This window comes from Mercurialis annua, linkage group LG6 (genome assembly GCF_937616625.2).
Source record: "Mercurialis annua linkage group LG6, ddMerAnnu1.2, whole genome shotgun sequence".
Lineage (NCBI taxonomy): Eukaryota > Viridiplantae > Streptophyta > Magnoliopsida > Malpighiales > Euphorbiaceae > Mercurialis > Mercurialis annua.
Window position 1 is genome coordinate 518694 of NC_065575.1, and position 22482 is coordinate 541175.

At 35.0% G+C, this 22482-nt stretch overlaps 2 protein-coding genes across 2 annotated transcripts; one reads left to right on the top strand and one right to left on the bottom strand.

The window, feature by feature from the left end:
• Window positions 1-40: 40 nt before the first annotated feature.
• On the bottom strand, window positions 41-1442 carry LOC126686171 (F-box protein At5g49610-like). Its single transcript, XM_050380208.2, has one exon. It carries the CDS (start codon window positions 1415-1417, stop codon window positions 95-97), a length of 1323 nt encoding a protein of 440 aa, XP_050236165.1. The 5' UTR covers window positions 1418-1442; the 3' UTR covers window positions 41-94.
• A 15226-nt stretch (window positions 1443-16668) lies between these two features.
• LOC126686243 (sugar transport protein 8-like) lies at window positions 16669-19405 on the top strand. The gene is made up of 4 exons (XM_050380287.2): window positions 16669-16960; window positions 17074-17393; window positions 17797-18420; window positions 18763-19405. The coding sequence occupies exons 1-4, from the start codon at window positions 16822-16824 to the stop codon at window positions 19210-19212; spliced, it is 1533 nt and encodes a 510-aa protein (XP_050236244.1). The 5' UTR covers window positions 16669-16821; the 3' UTR covers window positions 19213-19405.
• The last annotated feature ends 3077 nt before the right edge of the window (window positions 19406-22482 follow it).

Below are 22482 nucleotides of genomic sequence, written 5' to 3' on the forward strand. Positions count from 1 at the left end.
TCTTATGGTGTAATTATCCACTAAAAAAATGTTATCCATTACATTAAAAATGTTGCTGTAAATCAATCTAACCAACTGATTAAAGACTAACAGTCTAAAAATCAAAAATAAAACAGAAGAAAGTGAACAAAAACAGTAATACTAGAAAAAAACAATCAGGAGAAACACTGAAAGATAGATTCTGACGAGATGTTGGCATATTCGTCAACTCTGGCATATTCGTCGACTCAGGCAGATTCGCCGACTCATTAACAATATGAGTTTGCAGTGATGATTTGTTGCTTTTTCGTGATTTTTGACCTGAGCTTGACGTCTCCACATATTCATTCTTCAAATTGCTTAGCTCAAAATCAGACCGAAAAGGAAAAACTCCATCAGACCTCATGCTTTCATGATTGATAATTACTTTTTTTGTAGCTAATCCATTTTTGAACTTGTAAAATATAGCCCTATAGAACCCTCGCATCAATGCAACATCAGAATTGTACACAGCGAGAAAATTTCCGCATCCCACTTCACCTTCTAAAGATTCAAGACTAATTTTCTGCCTCAGACTCCATATTTTCCGCTCATAATTTTCCAATATCCACAATTCCATAAAGTTGTGTTCTGTACATATCAGTCCAAGTTTTCCTTCATACTCAACCAGTTGGAAGCCACTGCCATAATCATCCTCAGACAGAGAAACCGACGAAGGAAGTGAAAACAGACTATACGTCTCGGTATCTTCATGGAATGCGAAGACATTGTTCTTGTTCGTGAGCCAGTGCAGCGAGCCTCGCGCAGAAACAGTTGGCGAGGAGCTAAGAAACTCACCGTAAGATAATTTCACATCCTGTTGCTGCTTCCACTCCGAAGTTGAAAAATTAAAAACCTCGCACCTAAGACAATTGAATTCATCCCACTTCCGACAAGATTTTTGAAACTTCTGTTTCGAAAATCTTACAATCTTGTACCGCAGTGGATGCGAATTCAGCACCATCATTCCTATTCTCTCCGTAAAATATCTAGTTTTCGGATTTGGAAGAACTTTCCATTCCTTAGTAGTGGGTTTACAGATATAATATCTCGGACCCCTGCAGTTCTGATCAACACAGAGTAAAAAACCTTGTGTTGTCGAGCATACAATTTGAACAGACTTGGAAAGAAAATCCAGAGACAAACTATTATCGGCATCAGAATTGTCAACGGAGACAAACTGCGAAGAATGTTTGTTTCTCTTCAGATTCTGTAAGAAAAACCCTGACAAAACATTAGATCTTTTACAATAAAGATTAGTAAAAGACGCCTCGTAAGTTAAAGAATTACAGTCCTTAGAAAGTTGACGGCATTTGCCTAAAGTCGACAACGATGAACGCGATAATATTTCAAATATTATATCTGAACTAAAACAATGGCTGCGATTTGCAGAATTCATGTCGAAAATTTACAAAATTTCTTTGTAAAACAGAATTCTATTAAGATAGAAGCTTCTAGTTCTATATATATTATATACTTATATATAATATATACAGAATTACTAAAGTCTTAGACATAAAATAGGTTTCCTTATTGTCTTAGGATTTGAATTTGCTTTCATTTTTTTGGAATTCGCAAATTGAAACTTAAATTACTTGACGGCCAAGATTGTAAGCTGTTATTTACTTATATATAATGAAGATATTATAAATATTGTATTGTAATCAAATACTTATACTATATGCTTTTGTATATGTGGCTCGTAACATGACTCTTCAATTTATTCATTAATTAAATTTATTATAATTACACCAATTTATTTATTTATAATTAATATTATATTAGTGAGACATTTTGTTAGAAACTATTATTATTTTACTTGCTATACTTGTGGCTTGTAACATGACTCGTGAGTTACTCATTTATTTAAAATAAATAAAGTCACATTAAAATATATAAGAATAAATAGAAATAAAAACAATCATTGTTGAATAGTAATTTTTTTTAATAATTTTAAATTAGTGAGAATTTTTGTTAGAAATTATTTTTGTTTTACGTATTACACATGTGACTCGTAAAATAACTCGTCAATAATTCATTATTTAAAAAAATAAAAACACATTAGAATAAGTAAAAATATAACAATCATTGTTAATTATATAAAAAAAACAATCACCGTTGAATAGTAATTTTTATTTTTAATAATTTTTTTTGTCAAGTCAACAATTTTCTTATTTTAAACAAATTGCCAATATTTTCCTATTTATAAATACCGTACAGGAATGTTTTGATTTTAAGAATCAGAACATTATTATCCTTTCCTTTTTTAAATTTACTGTATACCTAGTTATGTAAGGAATCAAGACTTAGATTTTTTTTTTTTTGGATGAAAAGAGAGGCCAGAGCCAAAAAGACAAACTAAGGATTCCTGCACATTCTAGGGAGCGAAACACCAATGACGTCCTCCATAATCAGATTAGCAGCAGCAGCATGAATTCCATCATGCGTAACCAACCCCAAGTTATGAGAAAAACCATGATTTGCCATCCAATCGGCGCAACGATTGCCTTCTCTGTACGTGTGTCTGATACAAACACTCCTGTTCCTATCCAAGATATTTTTGATAGCACTGATGAGGTTTGTGTTTGCATTGATACTGTCGTCAGCTTTCAGGAGAGCCTCCACAGCTAACTTGCTGTCCATTTCTAAAATAATCTTCTTGTAACCATGCCGCCAAGCTATATCAAGACCATCGAGAGCTCCCCAAAGTTCAGCTTGCAAAACCGAGCAGTTGCCGATGAATCTGCTGTAGCTGAACATCCAAACCCCTTCATTATTCCGAGCAATACCTCCTGAAGCCGCAGTGTTTGTCGAGGAACGGACCGCTCCATCTGAGTTAAGCTTAATCCAGTTCAAAGGAGGAGGGTCCCATCCAATGAGAACCAAAGACTTGGGAGCAATCCCTGGCCTAGAGAGACGAACGAAAGTCTGAGCTTGATGGGTATAGTTCACCATGGCTCTGATGGAGTACACAAGATCTGTCGAGCTCGTTTGCTCTCCTTTGAAGATGAAACTGTTCCGTTGGTTCCACAGGCACCAGCAGGCGATTCCAAAGGTTATGCTCCAGCTTTCTTTATTACTGTCATTTTTATCCTGCAGGTTATGAAATAACCAATCAGTAAAAGGCAAGATAAAGAAAGCATTATCAGGTTTATCATTAGATAATTTACGCCAAACTTCCCTTGCATAAATACAGGTACGGAAGACATGATCTTCGTCTTCCACATAAACTCCACAGATAGAGCAAGATTCATCCTCCGTCATGTGACGTCTTTTCCGTTCATAATTAGTTAACAGCTTGTTTTTAGCACACAACCACAAAAGAATTCTAACTCTGTTAGCTCCAGGCCATTTCCAAACAGTCTTCCAATCTCTTCGGCTCGCTATGCTACGGTCATTATCTTGTATATCATACGCTGAACTGACCGAGATCTTACCTGAACTAGTAAGACTCCAAAAGGGCTGATCGTGTGTGACAGTTTGCGTTGGAGGAATGACCGCAGCCAGATGAAGGAGGACTTAATGGGGAACTTTGCAGGCAAGGCGGTTCCAATTCCAACTACCATGTATCACAAAATCTTTCACTTTTAGCTCAAGGTCTGTATCAGTAATGGGAGCTAGAGCTAAATGCTTAAGCGGACCAAGGTTGCCGAGCCAATTGTCATTCCAAAAACTAACTGAGCTGCCATCTCCTATAGACCAATTACAGCCTGAAAGAATAGTTTCCCAAAGCTGATGAATATTCTTCCAAAGAGGGGAGCTGTCGCATTTTGCTTTGCAAGTGTTACCATTACGAACCCATCCGTACTTGCTCCTCACCACCTGGACCCAGAGAAGTTCTGGTTTAGTCATGACAGCAAATCCAAGTTTCATGATGAAAGCATTATTTTGCTTCTTCAAGTCCCTGAGACCGCTACCTCCCGACGAGCAAGGTGTGCACATATCATCCCAGTTGATAAGGCTGGGCTTACGAGCTCCTTCATGGCAACCCCAAATGAAATTTCGAACCAACTTATTAATGCTGTTGCAGAGACCCACAGGGAGAGGAGCAGATTGCATAGTGTAGCTCGGGATAATCATTAAGACTGATTGAGCTAGGGTAATCCGTCCTGCTAAAGAGAGAAGGCTCGCGTTCCAACCGGACAATCTGTTTTGGATTTTCTCAAGAATGAAAGAGTAAGTTTGCTTAGTAATTCGCGAATGGAGTAGCGGAACTCCAAGATACTTTCCTAAATCATGAGAGCGTTGGATTCCCAATAAATTGCTAATATTAACTGCACTCTGAAAATCCAGGTTAGGCGAGAAAAAAATCTTAGTCTTTGAAAGGCTAACTCTGAGACCAGAGCTTTCCGAGAACTCATCGAGAATGGTTTTGACCACGAGCCCTTGCTCCTCTGTTGCCTTGCCGAATAAGACCAAATCATCTGCAAAAAACAAATGCGATAAGTTAGGACCAAGTCTATTAAGTTTAATGGGTTGCCACTCACCATTCTGGATAGAGAGTCCTATACGGTGAGATAACCGCTCCATACAAAGAACAAAGATATAAGGAGAAAGAGGGTCCCCCTGACGGATTCCTCTAGAAGGCTTAAATTCGTTGGACTGCGTCCCATTCCAAAGAAGGCTCATACGCACAGAAGAAATACAGTGCATAATGATATTAATAAGATGTCTAGGGATTCCAACATCCATAAGAGTATCTTCGATAAAGTTCCAATTGAGACAATCGTAAGCCTTTTCGAGGTCAACTTTAATAGCAAACCAACTTTCTTTTCCTTTTTTTTTCCACATTGAATGAATCACTTCTTGAGCAATAATAATGTTATCAGTGATATTACGACCCGCAACAAAGCTAGCTTGAGTAGGACTAACAATGTTAGGCATAAAGGGCTTGAATCTGTTCGCAATCACTTTCGTCAAAATTTTGTACACAACCGTACAGAGACTAATGGGTCGAAAATCCTTGATGGATTCCGGCTTATCAACTTTAGGAATAAGAGAAATAAGAGTTCTATTCATATCACCCTCCATAACCCCTTCTTTAAAGATGTTTTGGATAGTAGAACAAATAGAATCTTCAACAGTATTCCAATGACTTTGGTAGAGCGCCGCCGGAATACCGTCAACTCCAGGAGCTTTCCATGGCTGCATTTGAAAGAGAGCTTGGTGAATTTCTCCGTTGGTGATATCCCTACCCAACCTGTTGGTCATCTCAGAACCCAAAGCTGGAAAATAACCCCTGGTTTGGAAGATAGTTCTGCTGCTACTTCTTTCAGTATACAGCTCAGTAAAGAAGGAAATGGCCAAATTGCGCAGGGAATTCTCATTATCACACCAATTACCATCCGCATCTTTAAGAGCGCAAATACGATTACGCCTTCTTTTGGCCGTTGCTTTAGCATGGAAGTAAGAGGTATTGCGGTCACCTAGCATGATCCAATTGCATCTCGATTTTTGCTGCCAATAAGCTTCTTCTCTTAAAGAAATCTCTTCAAGATCTTTTTGAAGCTTAATCTCTAACTCCGTAAGAAAAGTTGAAGGACGGTTTTCAAGATACTTTTGAATCCCATTAATGCGGGCCAATAGAACTTTTTTTTGCTTGAAAATGTTACCGAACACTTCAACATTCCAGGTTTGAACATTCTTGGTGAAAGAAAGGATGTTGTCTTTAAGATGCTTCTGATTGCTCCAGCTATTATTAATCAAGACTTAGATTTACTGACATTTAATTTAGGTGAAGATTTAGTTAGATTTTTTTTTGTAATAGGAAGTTACGAACCAAAATAGCCTTAGTCCCAAATCCCTAGTTTCAAACTTAAGAGTTTTCAGCGAATTAACACAAAAATTGAGTAAATTTTGTACTTTTAGTTACAAATTTAAAGATTTTCAGCAGATTAATACGAAAATTTAGTTAATTTTTATTTTCCTTGTTTGATTCAAATTCGTTAACTCCTTATTTAAATCAAATTGGCTACTTTAATTACTCAATAATTTAAATCACTATACTCCTATTTTTAAATGACCATAAAACCTTTAATCAAAACATCAGTTAGTAGTAAATTAAAAAGGGTCATTCAGTAAATTTGCCTGTCCCCTCTCCCCATTCGTGTTTTTATATATTGTACTAGTTTTTCGCCACGTGCTACGCACGTGAGCGGTATTATATGACCCGTTATTTTTAATTGTAATTGTAGTTTTTGATTTATAATTTTAATAATATACTATTATTTATATTTCATTAATATATTTATGCTTGAATATTTTGACTCTTTAGAATATATTCAATTAATAAAGAGTCCTATTAATTCAATAGTTCTTATTAAAATGGATGGTATATACAGTAATGAAATTTATAACTATATTTATTATAAAGGTTTATTTAGAAGTTTATTTAGAAGTTTTGATTTATTTATTTAATTAATTATATTTTAATTATTGTTCTTGTAGGAATGTGCAGAACCATCATCAGTCGGAAAAAGTTATAGTTACAATTAAGTTTTGAATTTTGTTTAACTCAGGAATACCAATTTGCATTCCTTTTAAATAATTTTATATTTATATGGCTTATTTATATATACAGATTTCATTTATATATTTAAGTTAAGCACTTAGAGTCATAATTTATTATGTGTGTGTTTTAAATTCCTTTTATAACAAAATAAAGTAAAACATGTATGAAACATCTAAAAGCTAAATAATACTTTATTAATTAAAATATTTGTTTTCAAACAACTAAATAATAAAAATAAATAATTAAAAACAAAAATCTAATTAAAAAAAAGTTATTTGAGAAGTATCATATATCAGCAGTCTCAATCTTTTTCAATCTTAACCTTTTTATGTAGTCTTTGATCTTGGTCTTTATCATCTTCCTCGATATTAATTGAAACTTGTATTTTTTCATAATCTTGAACATCAACTACAATAAAACTTTTAATATATTCTCTTTTTCCATCTTTTTTGTTCAATCTCAAAAAAAAAAAAAATTGGTCTTTATCATTTTTTGGAGTACGGTTTGCTAGACCTTTATATTACCAATATATATTCAAATTTTGGGCACAATAATTCAATAAGCATATATGTAAATCCATAAAAATATAATACAATTAAAAAGTGTTTTATATATAATAAAAACTAACCTCAGCATCAATTAAAATTAATTTCTTAAATTGATGATTCTTGATTGTATGGATCATAAACATTCAAAAAAGCATTACTTTAATTGTAAAGTGTTTTTACCTTCCTCAAGAAATTTGATTAAAAAATCTTTGTCTTCATCTTTATTGTTATTAATTAACTTCACTTTCAAGTAAAACTTCACTTTCGATTGCATCAATTCTAAGTGAATTTATGTCTTCATTTTTGTTACTTTCAACTTGATTTTCATTGAAATTTTCTTCCATCGTAGAATAAATTTGAAATATAGAATTGATTATGGTTATAATTTTTTTTGGTACAAAAAAACGAGGCAAAGCCTAAACAAAAACCAAGCTAAACATAGCGATCATACGCCACACCCCGAAGATCGTGCATAAGCCAATAACTTAAGCTTGCTGGCGGTCTCTCATGCATAACGAAACCTATCAAACTTTCATCGCTAAGTGCCGCGAGATGATCGTCCACATGATTACCTTCTCTAAAAATATGACATACTCTGACGACCCAATCTTTGGCAATTGTAATACCCCGTATGTCTGACATTGCCAAAGTAAGCAATGTGTCTAAATTTAAACTGTTAAAGCGGTCAGAAAAGGAATTATCGGAAAATAATTAAATAGAAGAAGACCCGAGTAGGTCGATATGGAGATTTTAATAAGAAAATCTCAATATTAAAATTCCATAAAGGAAATGGAATTATACTCAAAAAGGAAAATATGAAAAGGTGGATAAAGTGCACTTAAACTCGAAAATTGGAAAATAAGGATTTAATTCTCGAAAAATATAAATTTAATATATTAATGACGGGAATTATTACTTATAAAAATAATATCGATAACTTGGTTATCGATAATTATTAAAATGAGATTTGGACGAAAAAAAGTAAGGAAAAGTGCATTTTTGCTCAAATTGGAATTTGAGCGTTTTTACTCCAAAATTGTTAAAACAAATTATCGGAAATAAAATTATGAAGTATTAAGGTGATATTATTTATTTGAACATAAATAATAAAAAAATTTATCGAGTTTGAAAGATTAAGCAATCGGCGGACGAAATTGGACGAAAGAAAAGTTGGAAATTGGAAGTTATGGAGGTGGCAACTTCAAGGATTAAAAAGGACACTTCGCCATTAATATAAAAGCCTATTTTATGTGATTTAAACTCAGAAAAATCCCAATTTCAAAAGACAAAAACGAGATCATCTTCATCATTTGAGAAATCAACATGAACAATTTTCAAAACTCCATAACTTCTTCATTTTTATCTGATTGGAGCGATTCTTGCGGCCACGGAACGAGAGGAGCGAGAGCTACACATCTAGCACTGAAAATCAAGGTAAAAATCACCGTATCTCAGTTAGGATTTTGATAATTATTTCGGGTTTTGATGTTAATGGTGATAATGATGTGTTTAAGTTTGAATTTGGTGTTTATGAGATGTAAATTGATGGTTATGCAAACTTTAATGATTGAATTGGTGAGTCTTGAGGGTTGTTTATTATGGAAGATGTATGTTAAGGGCTTCAATTGATGTTTGGATTAATAATGGTGGTGATGTTTGATTATTGATTGTTTTAGGTTATAGAAATGGTGTTGTATGATTGATTATTGATAAAATTTTGGGATATGAATTGGAGTCAAAGATTCGGCCATGATGATGGTTAAGGGTGAAGGGTTTAAATGATAATCATAGGCTTTAGTTTGAATTAGTTAGGGCTGGATTGAAGTAATTTGGATTGTATAATGTTGATTACAAAGTTGATTAATATTTGAATGAAAATGGCATGTTTAGTTAAGCCAAAATGTGTAGTTTATGCCAAAGTATTTTGAATGGTGAGTAGACATGAAATGAATGCGTTTGTGGTGAGGTATAAGGACTGGTATTAAGGTATGCTAGAAATAGGTTTCAAATATCGACGAGTCATAAGTTACGAGTCAAGTATGCGCGAAATAATTTGACGATGTTGCTGGAATTATCGCGCTGCGGAACAGCCATATTGCGAGAGCAATATCTCAAGGTATATAGCTCCAAATTAAGTTCTGTTTGTTGATACGGAAACTTAAGGTTGTTTTCTATAAATGTCTAAGTATAAGCTTCTGCTAGTTCGGCCTTTAAATGGCTCAAATAAATTAGAACATTATCTCGCGCATAACAGTTCTAAAATTTGGACAGCCCCAAGTTATTAACTTCCAAGCCAAATTGCAATACCTTCGGGTACTAATCTCAGTCCGAGACCTAAACGAAAGTTGTAGGCGACATTCTAAACTTTAAGAATGTTAATTTTGTTTAGAGGTCAGACTGTTTTAATTGAACGGTTTCGAAAGCCGAAGTTGGCTAGAAACCTAGTTTTGAATTAATTAATTATAGTTAGATTGTTATTAATTCGAGCTATTATCGAATTTATGTAGACTCGATAAGGCGACTACCAATGGAACCTGGAACTTACAAAACGCGACATCGCTTAGCTATTATCAAAGGTTATGGATAGCAAACGGTGAGTATATTTTACTCACTCTTATTATCGTATTAAAAACTATTTTATATATACTATATATATTATTATTACTAAATGCATCGCATAAATTGTATAGTTTGATTTGATTGAATTGTTCTTGTTGGATTGGATAATATTTGAATTGTTGTTTATGGATTGATTTGTTGATATATGGATTGTATTATTTTGTTTATGACTTGTTAATTAATTGCCAATGTGAATTTGTATAAGATCCGAAGAAACGAGCTACCTATTGGGCGTCAATAGGCCGTGTGATCACCGGTGTTTATAAGAGTCTAGATATTCGTACATTGAAACGTTTGATATGAGCTCATTAAATGTTGATCATATTTATGATTATGAAATGGGATATGTTTGGGTATCGGAAAGGAGAATTATAATTTTGGCAGGTACGAGGTAACTCGGTCGAACTATCTCGGGACCCGTATCTGGTGGGTAACTCGGTCGAACTATCTCGGGACTATGCCACGTGGTAGCGGTAACTCGGTCGAACTATCTCGGGACCGTACCACTTGTATTGAAATGATTTGATTCGAATATGATACAGATTAGGAGAGGTTAGGAGTTTAAGATTAAGGTTTCGTTCGGATCAAATACTTGTATTTAGTGAATTGTTTGCAATGGTTGTGATTGTATATGTTGGAATTGTTTAAAAATGTGATTGTATAAATATTTTAAACATGTTTTTAAAATGTGATGCTTATTTTGATAATATGTTAAGTAAAGTATAACTCACTCAGCTTAATAGCTGACCCCCCAATAGTGTGTGTTTTCAGGTACCTAGATTCTGAACTTGGCTAGAAGTCCGTCTTTGACCGGAAGTCCCTTTGGCTATGTACAGTCCCGACTTTCATAAGTGTTGCAGTAGTGTAATGTCTGACCAGTGTCGTAGCCTAGTACATTAATACATTTTTCATTGTTTACAGTTGTTGTCAGTGTGTTTATGTTTGTTTTGGCTACGATTGTCATATTTATTCCATGGAGGTAAATGCCCGTGAGGTGTATGTAACACTAGTATTATATGTCGGGTTAGTACGTACAAAGTACGGAAACGATAGGTCCGAGCAAGTTGTATTGTTTTACTAGTGTATATCAATGCTTCCGTTTGTAAAGTCTTTGTATGATTGTTATTTGCGAAAAAGTTTTAGTGATTTTCAGGCTTGCTACGAGTTTTGGAACTACAATTCCTATTCCCTAGCGCCGGTCGCGGCCCTCGATTTTGGGCCGTGACAGCAATTAAAGACTGAATCGCAGCAATAAGATTGGAGTAGTGCCCTGCATCAAAACCATCATTAATTTTATCCACCACGTTCTTGTTATCAACTTCAATAATAACTCTTCTGACACCAAGGTCCCAACCCATTTTCAGCCCATGGTAAACTCCTCTAAGCTCAACTCCCATCACTAAATCAACTCCGATAGTCATAGAAAAGCTACCGATCCAGCCGCCAAATTCGTTTCTAATAAGCCCACCTGCTCGAGAAACTTTAGATGTCGTGTTGAAAGCACCATCTGTGTTAATTTTCACCCAACCGGTTGGCGGGCACTGCCAAGCAATTTGAATAATCTCTTTTGGTGGGATTTTTTAAATTTTGGCTCTAGATTCCCTCGCCAAAATGATATAGTTAACCCTCCTCTTAATATCAGTGAGCACATGCTCAATCGAGTTGTCTTCATTGGAAAATATGGAATTATTTCTCCACACCCAGATTCGCCAAATAGCAACTCCAAAGATCCAAACCCAATCATTCTTCAAATTGCCATTATTCTGTCCAGAAAGGTTGCTGTACAGCCAATCATGCATACCAGATTCAAAAAATTGGGTATACTTACTCCGATCGATGAGGCGATACCACAGGTTTTTAGCGTACACACAATCACGAAGAACATGCATACTGTCTTCTACTTCATTCTCACATCTGGGACAAAAATCATTATCAGAAATATGCCTTCGATACCTCTCTGCGTTCGTCAAGAGACTGTCATGAGAAACGAGCCACGGAAAATAACGAATCTGTTCCGGACCAGGCCAATCCCAAATGATTTTCCACTGATTATCTGAATCATTCCAATCATCATGAGCCAAATCATGATACACACTTCTCGTAGTAAACTTCCTCGACGGAGAGTGTGCCCAATAAATGAAATCTGAACCATTTGCAGGGTTAGGAGGAACAAACTTTGCAATCTCCAAGAGAGTAAAAGGAGGCAAATACTTTTCAAACTTTGCCCAATTCCAAGAAAAATTATCATTCACAAAATCTCTAGCTAAATCATTTAGCTCAATATCAGGAACAGCAGAAATGGTATTCTGAAGTAGTGAGCTCGACCCACCATGTCAAAGATCAACCCAAAACCGAACCTGCGACCCATCACATAAAGCCCATCTCACACCAGCAGCGATATTCTCCCAATTCTTACTCAAAGCTTTCCACAAATGAGAAGCTCCATTGGTTCGATTTAAGTTGTAGATGTTATCATTAGAGAACGTATACTTGGCCCTTAAAAACTTAACCCAGAAGCAATTTGGATTAGCAATCACACCCCAACCAATTTTCATGAGCAGCGCGTTGTTCATAACTTACAACTGTCTTAAACCTAACCCACCGTTATCTTTAGGTTGTCTTACTGTCGACCACTTTACAAGACTGAGTTTTCTATCCGACTCCGACGATCCCCACAAGAAATTTCTGCACCTCAGCTCAATGTCCTCACAAATGCCTTTCAGAACAGCGATAGTTTGCATAGCATAGACCGGCATAGCTTCTATTACTGACTTAGCAAGCGTAGAGCGACCAGCTAGGGAGAGCGACTTAGCATTCCATCTCGATAGGCGGTCACTAATGCGAGAAATCATACCCCTCGAATGAGCCTTTGTCAATCTACCATGAAGAAGAGGCATACCTAAATACTTCCCTAAGTCATTTGTTTTAGTAAACCCCAGTTTCTTGGCTACTATGTTACTGACATTAGAAGGAACATTAGCCGAGAAAATGACTTTGGTCTTTTCCATGTTAATCTTTTGAATCGAAGAAGCACAAAAATTGGAAAGAGTCCGATTAACCACCTCCGCTTGCTCCACCGTAGCTTCGCAAAAAAGAATCAAATCATCGGCAAAAAAGATATATGAGAGAGCCGGAGCTCCCCTACTCAAATACATAGGTTTCCAGTTGCTCAAACCATATTCAACAGTGATGAGGTGAGCGAGCCTTTCAATACATAAAACAAAGAGATAAGGAGAAGTAGGGTCTCCTTGTCTCACTCCACAAAGACGGATTGAAAAAAATTCAAAGGGCTTCCATTCCACAAAATACTCATAGAAGGGGTGGAGACACAACTCATAATGACTTTAGCCAAGTATGGAGGGATGCCAATATCCGTCATGGTGTCATGAAGAAAATTCCAAGAAACCCGGTCGTACACTTTTTCCAAATCAATTTTAATCGCCATAAATTCCTTTCGACCTCGTTTCATACGCATAGAATGCATAGCTTCTTGGGCAATGATGATATTATCGGTAATGTGTCTACCCGCAACAAAGCTCGTTTGAGCGGGACCAATAATGTGGGGCATAATCTTTTTCAATCTATTAGCAATAAGCTTGGTAACGATTTTGTATGAAACGTTGCACAAGCTTATGGGTTTAAAAGAATTAAGAGAACTGGGATTCTCGCATTTCGGGATGAGCGTAATGAGCGTTTTGTTTAAATCAACTGGAAAAGGGGCTCCATCAAACAAGTCCTTGATAAAGCTACACAATTTCTTGCCAATAACGTTCCACCGACTTTGGTAGAACAAAGCATGAAAACCGTCGGGACCCGGAGCTTTTAACGGTTTCATCTCCCAAAGTGCTGCTTTTATCTCATCATTGGACACTCTAGCATTCAAAATCGTTAACATATCAGAACTCAACTGAGGAAACATACCTCTAGCCGAAAGATGAAGGTCTGGATCTGAATTTTTGGTAAATAACTTCGAAAAATACTCAGTAGCCATAAGCTTTAACATGTCTTGATCATCAATAGCCACACCATCGTCATTATTCAGCACCATGATTTTAATATATCTTCTCCGTTGCTTAATATTTTTATGAAAAAACGATGAGTTACGGCCCTCGTCATTCACCCAGTCACATTTAGATTTTTGAATCCAAAGGAGTTCCTCTTGATATAAAACTTCGTCAAGCTCTTGAAGAAGCTGGTTCTCAATTTTCAGAAGAGTCGGGGAAAAATGAGAGTCCCGAGACCTCTGGATGCCCCCTAAACGGGCCAATAAGTTTTTCTTCTTCTTGAAGATATTCCCAAAAGTATTGAAATTCCACTCTCTGACTACTTTCGTAAAATGCTTAGTAGGCTCCAGGAATGAATCAGAGTTATTCCAGCTCCCTTGCACAATCTGATTAAATCCCGAATCACCTAACCACGCTGCCAAGTAACAAAACTGCTTGGGACTGTGCACAGCGTGATGGTGTTTGGAAAATTGAACAAAAATAGGACAATGATCTGAATGTATTCTCGGAAGGTGACGAACGTAACAGCCAGAAAATTTATGAACCCAGGCTTGATTACTAACAAATCTATCAAGTCTCTTCAAAAGATTGCCTCGCCTCCAAGTAAAAGGAGAGCCAACAAAACCCAAGTCAACCATATCATTAACCTCAAACCAGTTACGGAAAAGACTACAACTACCATTTCGACCATTAGAACCTCCCCTCCTTTCACTGTCTTTAAGAGCCGCATTAAAATCTTCCCCTACTAACCACGGTTCTCTAACTGAGTCTGCTACTCCATTCAAGTCCGCCCAAACAAACTTTCTAAGAGCGGCATTGGGACTAGCATAAACCACTGTGAGAAGAAATTGATCGCACCCATCATGAACACGCATGTGGATATAATACTTATTATTCTCTAAAACGGTTATTTGAAACCCCTCCTTCCAAAGAATCCAAATACCGCCAGAAAAACCATTAGCTTCAACTCTATGAGAAAAAAGGAAGCTACTATTTTTGATAAAGCAATCCCCTTGACTCTGCTAATGCGAGGCTCGAGCACTCCGACAATATCAAAATTATGAGACATACAAATATTACGAAAACCTCTTTGAAACTCTTTTGAACCGGCACCTTGAACGTTCCAGATCATAATCTTAATTTTGTGTAACATCATAAAAACGAAGCGAAGGAAAAGAACGCACCCAAATGGGTCTTAAGCTAGGGACTGTCTAATCCCTTCCATATCAACCGGAGCATCAAGCTCACTATTCAATATAACGAGGTTACATTCCAATAGAAAATGCTACAGATTCGGAAAATCTAGATCCTCCTTGATATGTCAATAGAAAATGCTACGGATTATGAAAATCTCGCACCCCAACGAGGTTACATTCTAAAATTTTCTAAAATTCTCTTCACAAAATTTCTCCAGAATATTCTAGAAGACTCTACCCAAGTATATTCCGGAATTCTCTAGAATTCTCTTCACAAAACTTCTCCGAAATATTTTAGAACTATCTACGCTTGTTTGGTTGTACATACTATCTTCTCTTTTTATATAGAACTAGGTTGATTTTCGCACGTCACGCGGGTGAAATTAAATAATATTATAAATTCTTAATTTAAAAAAATTGTATTTTAAAAACTTCAACTTATGAAATTTTATTTATCTTTTTTATATATAAAAAATTTATATCACATTTGGAATATATGTGATATCTGTTGGGACAAATAATATTTTCTAAAATTACTATAGTTAAACTGAATAATTCATTATTGTACCGCTTGACATGTCAATAAAAGATATTACGGATCGTAAAAATCTCACAGAATTCTCTAGAATTATCTTCACAAGACTATTTTGAAATACTCCCTCTACCCCATTAAGAAAATTCCTTTGTTATATTTCACACATATTAAAATACATAAATTATATTTATTTATTTATTTTCTTTTGTCTTTATTAATTATGTTTTTACGTTATACATGTTATTAAATGTTTTATAAAATATATTTGACCATTGAAATAAAACAAGAATAAAAAAAAATATGCTAAAAATTTACAATGAAACATAAGAAATTGGCAAAAAAAAAAAAACATCCTAAATGGGAGACATAAGGTATATTTATGCTTTTATCTATACTTCTATAGGGGAGGGGGACAGACACATTTCCGTTAATGTCCTTTTTACTTTATAAAATGTAATTATTAATTAAAAAATTATTAGAGATAATTAAAGATATAGTATTAACTAAAATAAACTATTTATAATACTATGTAGAGATAATTGTTTAGAATTCTAACTAAAATAGTCTACTTTAATATTGTTATTTTAATTATTATATAATCACTTAGAATTTTAATTGAGATAAATTATTTTTAATAAATTATTATTCAATACTTTCAATTTATATTCTCTATAAATAAGATAGACTACTCCTAATTAAACTACTATATCAATAATTATTTGATAATTTACATTTAAATATAATTTATAATTATTAACTAAATATATATATAATATTTTGACGAGTCACACTATGAGCCACGTGTGAAACACGTAAAGCAACATTAGTGTATATAAAAAAATTAAAAATCATATTTGGAATATTGTGCTGTCTGTTGGGACAGATAATATTTTCTTAAAACATTACAGTTAAAATTATTTTGACAAGTAATGCTATTTGAGTTATACGTTTTCAGAAGAAAATTAGGCAAATGAAAAGTTAACACGTTAGACAGTACAATTAGGAAGGACAAGAAAAAAGGAGGGTTAAATACCATATTCCTATTTTGACTGGAAAGAACATGTGAGATTTATATTGCTTACCATATTGAGGATAAGTATGTTTAACCTTGTTTAGGAAAAATTGGTTGGCATTAATCACATGTTTAAAATTACTTAATGAATTTTTTGGTTCTAGATTGGAACAAGTAAAAACGAGAGATTTCAGCAGTCAAAAAGGATATAGAGTCTTAGATTATTATCCAATACTAGAACAACAATTTTATATCCATTACAATCACAATATATCAAACACTAACCTCAACTAATCCAAACTCTAAAACAAACAATTTTGTTCTACTATTATATTTTTCATTTTTCATTTTTCATTTTGGATTTGCAGAGAAATCATCATGGCCGGAGTAGCTGCCGTTGAATCTGGCGGTGGTGGCCATCAGGATTTACCTGCCAAGCTTACCAAGCAAGTTATTCTTTGTACTATAATTGCAGCTTTTGGTGGTCTCATGTTTGGATATGATATCGGAATCTCCGGTACCGTTAATCCGTCATAATCCTTCACAGTTGAGAGCCAATGACCGGAGAATCTTTCTCCGGTTTAAGAGTTGTATATTTTATTTAATTGGTGCTTTTTTTTTTGTGTGCAGGAGGAGTAACATCAATGGATAGTTTCTTGAAGAAGTTTTTTCCTAGTGTTTATGTGAAGAAACATCTAGCGAAAACAGATAATTACTGCAAATACAATAATCAATGGCTTCAGCTTTTTACATCTTCTCTTTATATTGCAGCCGTTATAGCTAGTGGTGTTGCTTCTATAGTTAACAAGAAATTTGGTCGGAAACCGACCATGCAGATCGCTTCTGTCCTCTTTCTCATCGGAGCTATACTCAATGCTTCTGCTCAGAATCTTGAAATGTTGATCATTGGAAGAATGTTCCTTGGAGCTGGAGTTGGTTTTGGTAACCAGGTGACCGATTTCAATCACAGCTATTTTATGGATTTTTTAAGGGTTAATATTATAAAAATTCACTAACTTTACACGTTTTTTCATTTTAATCACGTAGTTTAAATTTTCGCATTTTCATGCACGAACTACCACTTTTTCTCAAACTCATGCACGGTGCTGAGGTGTGACGACTCCATTGGTGTAATTCAATGGTGGAGGTCATTTTACACCAATGAATGAGTGCCACCTCAACACCGTGCATGAATTTGGGAAAAAGTGGTAATTCGTGCATGGAAATGAGAAAATTTAAACTACGTGATTAAAATGAGAAAACGTGTAAAGTTCGTGATTTCTTTAACATTAACCCATTTTTAATGTGGCTTAGACTGTTTAATAAAATGTTTCAATGGAATCGCCAATGCAGGCAGTTCCGTTGTTCATATCAGAAATTGCGCCTGCGAAAAACAGAGGAGGGCTTAACATTTGTTTCCAGTTCCTATGCACAATAGGCATTCTGATTGCTAATATCATTAATTATTTCACGGCTAAGCACCCATACGGGTGGAGAATATCGTTAGGCGGCGCTGCAGGACCAGCTCTAATTCTCTTTTTCGGATCAATGGTAATTGTAGAGACACCTACAAGCCTTATAGAGCGAGGAAAACTCGAAGAAGGATTGTCTACTCTGAAGAAAATCAGAGGTGTTGATGATGTCGATAAAGAGTATGAAGAAATTTGCAATGCTGTGGATTTTGCTAAGCAAATAAAAGACCCTTTTAAGAACCTGATTAGTCGGTATAATAGGCCTCAGCTCATTTGCGGTTCGGTTCTTCAATTCTTCCAGCAAGTCACAGGCATCACTGCTGTAATGTTCTATGCCCCTGTCCTGTTTATGACAATGGGAGTTAAAGATAATGCATCGCTGTTGTCTGCCGTTATGGCTAATACTGTTAAACCAATATGTACTTTTGTCGCTGTTTTCTTTGTCGATAGATACGGAAGAAAAGCTCTGCTAGTTGAAGGCGCTGTCCATATGCTCATCTTTCAGGTAAGCCAGTTGGTAGTAGCATTTAAAGCTGCACCCATTAGGCTTTTGTATATGTCGAAGACTGCACGGAAATTTATCGAGTCCTATATGCAGCATTTTATTTCCGTACTTAAAAATGCTTTTGAAACTTCAAAAATTTATATTTTTGAAAATGTTCATTTTGGTAAGCATAGGTCATATAACCCTAGTAGTATCAACGTTAACACTCTGTCCGAACCTCTCAAATTACGTAGATGGGCCAGAATTACTAGGAGATTTTAGCTCAGTTTCTTTAACATAAATTAATAAACCCAGCAGTTAATTGCATATATTTAACTGTAATCGTGTTTATGGTCCTTGCAGTGTGCAATTGGAGGAATTCTTGCAGCATTCTTACATAGCACAAATGCGGTGCCAAAAGTGTATTGTATTGCTGTGATCTTGTTTATATGCTGCTTCTTGATGGGATTTGCATGGTCATGGGGTCCGTTATGCTGGTTAATTCCGAGCGAAATATTCCCATTAGAGACTCGAACTAGTGCTTTGTTCGTTACTGTTAGCATTAACATGTTGTCTACGTTCCTAATTGCTCAAACATTTCTCACCATGTTATGCCATCTCCGATCCGGAATTTTCTTCTTCTTTGCTGCCTGGCTTGCTATCATGTGCTTATTTACAATATTTTTCCTGCCGGAGACAAAAGGAATCCGAATCGACGAAATGATCGATATGGTGTGGATGAAACACTGGTTTTGGAAGAGATACTACACAGACTATCATGTCTCCAAGGGGCAGAAAAATTCAATTCAATAAGAATTGCATTTTATTTTTCCGAAGAAGTACCCCAGGGCTCGAACTCGAGAGCTAATACGGATCGTTGTGACTTGTTTTGTTATAATTTAATTTATTTCTATTTCCAATGATCAATTGTAGCTTAGAGTTTCAATATATCACTTTGATCTGTTTTCTTTGTACTAGACTTATTGATAAACAACATTCTATCAAATTTAATGCACTATTAATTAGCTAAAATTTCATAGAATGAAATGTGAGAAATACAAAGATGAACGATTCTTCAACAATTGAGTCATTCCATAAGGAAATGATGACTACTGCAAAGACAATCATCGATAAGGGCTTTTCTAGCCACCAAATGGGCTAACCAATTACATATATAAATCACAAACTAAAATCTAATTTTCAAGAATTGGAAAACTAGATTTGTATAACTATTTAAACGTCTATGTGATTAATAGAGAAGGAATCAGCAACATCAGCATCATCCAGAATTAGATTATCATATCTTGTGAGTAGGGATGGCAATAGGGAGGGGATTCCCCGTTTCCCGTGGTGACCCGCCCCTAATAGGGCGGGGAATCCCCATCAATTACCCCCATGGGTACGGGATGGGGGAAAATCATTCCCCAACCACGAAGATGGGGAGGGGACGGGAAGTATAGTCCCCATCCCATGGGGATCCCCATCCCCGTCCCCATGGGGATCCGATTTATATTTATGTATATTTATATTAAATTATAAGTTTTAGTATGTTATTTATAATTTTAAATAATTTAACATAATTTTTTTTATTATTTTCTATTTAGTTATAAATATATAATATTATAAAAGGTAATAGTATTTTCTATAATGATTTTTTTTTTAAATATCTTATGAAAATAATAAAATTATTTATAAATTATATTTAATTGTACGGGGAACGGGGATCCCCATGGGGATGGGGAATCCATGAGGATGGGGACGGGCATGATTTTATCCCCATTAATTAAATGGGAACGGGGATGGTGATTCCCCATAGACGCGGGGATGGGGATGGGGATGGCTTCCCCGTCCCCACCCCGCCCCATTGCCATCCCTACTTGTGAGTAACACCTTCTTTATCAATATTTGAAGCGCCAATGAATATTACAATTGGTACAACTACGCTAACATAGAACCCTGACCAAAATAATGTTACCTGTAAAATCACTACTACGAAGTGTCCAACCAAATAAAATAAAGATATTAAAAAATTATTAGAAAAAAATAATGAAGTAAAATAATGGCACATAAAATAAAGTGATATAGATAAAAAAAAAATCTAATTTTAATTGACATATGATTTCAGATACCTGTCTTTGGCGTTGGATAGTTCCGTAGTCCATCTAAAATTCAAGATAGTGCCAAATATATAAACTTTACTTTTTAAATCTATAATGAACTCTTTAAAATTACATAAAAAAATATAAATGTAAAATAATGTTTCAAAGGGGATTTTTATTTTTAAAAATAAAATAAAAAATCAGTTTGACACTTTAAATTTAGCAAGTCAAAACAGTTATTTATTTAAAAAAAATACAATATGTATTCTAACTTTTGTTACTTCTTTCAAAATTATTAACTTTTGTATTTTAAACCCTATAATTTCTAAAAGTAAAAATTCTCTTACATTAGATTAATTTTATATTCATTATTATTAAAAAAATTATTTATTTATTTAAATATGTTCTTTTAAGAAAAAAACGTCATTAAGATGCTCAAAGGAGAAAGTGTCAAGAATGTGATATATAATAACGCCAAATAAAGGATAAAAATTAACGACACAATCACGACAACATAAAAAATTGTTTTTGCTAAATAATATAGAAAATAAATATAATTTAAAAATGGCTTAACGGCGTAAAAAATCACAAATTTTAGCATGTTTTGCAAATTTAACATAAACTTTCAATTTTTGGCAAATTAATACATCAACTTTATATTTTTTGCAATTTTAGCACCGATCAATTTTCCGTCAGAAAATTGCTGATGTGGACGCCGGAACAGTGGTTATTCCAGTGTACACATCATCATTCTTCTTTATTTTTCTGAAGGAAAATTGATCAGTGCTAAAATTGCAAAATATTGAAAGTTTGTGTATTAATTTGCCAAAATTAAAAGTTTATGTTAAATTTGCAAAACACGCTAAAGTTCGTGATTATTTTACGCCATTAAGCCTTTAAAAATTAAAGATTAGATTTTCAGAAAATAGATGGAGAGCTATTTTTCATAATCTTTAAATATTAAAGATTAGAAATCTCCCTCCGGATAAACTGTTTTGGGTCCATAATCGGAGTGGTTTCTATTCTGTGAAGTCGGGTTACTATGAAGCGGTTAAACTGTTGGACAAAAATCACGCCTCTAGTTCGTCTTTCAACTCAGGTACTGATCTTTGGTCCAAAATCTGGAAGTGTTCGGTTCAACCTATGGTTCGCCATTTTCTGTGGCACATCTTTCATGAGTCATTGCCGTGTAATTCCAAATTAGCTTGCAGGCTACCTGAAATATCCAGTTTATGTCCAAGATGCGGTATGTTAGAGGAAACTCAGATTCATGCTCTGAAGGAATGTGACGCGGTACGAGGGCTTTGGCTTTTATCTCCTTTGAACGTCCGTGTCAACTGTTTTTCCGGTAGAAATATGACGGAGTGGCTTACTCAGATTTTCAGTGTGTTAAAGGGTGATGACTTACATGTGTTTATTCAAAGCTTGTGGACCATTTGGCTTGATCAGAACAATCTTGTATTTGGTAACCATAGACAGCCAGCTGCGTCTCTGTTCAGGTACGTAGTCCCTATGCAAAAGGACTGTTCAGCTTCTGACAGAATCTCTAAAGCCCTTAAGCCTGCTATTGACGTGAAATGGTATCCTCCTCCTTTACACTCTATCAAACTGAACACAGATGCAGCGATCTCCAGTAGTAGAAACCTGTCAGTGGCTAGTGCGGTCTGCAGGAACTCTACAGGGGCCGTTATCAGGTGGAGTGTTCAAGTTTTGCATGGAATAACAGATGTGGAAAGTGCTGAAGCAAGGGCTGTTCTTATGGGCATTCAGATGACTGCGGATATCCCAAGGGAAAGTTTGATTTGCGAATCGGATGCAACTTTGGTCATTGACAGACTCCACAATCCTTCAGGTGCTATCGATCCAGTTCAACTTACTATCGATGATTGTATTGCTCTTACGGCGAATCACAGGGTATATTTCCAGCATGTTCGTAGACAATGTAATCAGGTTGCTCACGCTTTAGCTAAGTGGGGCATTTTTA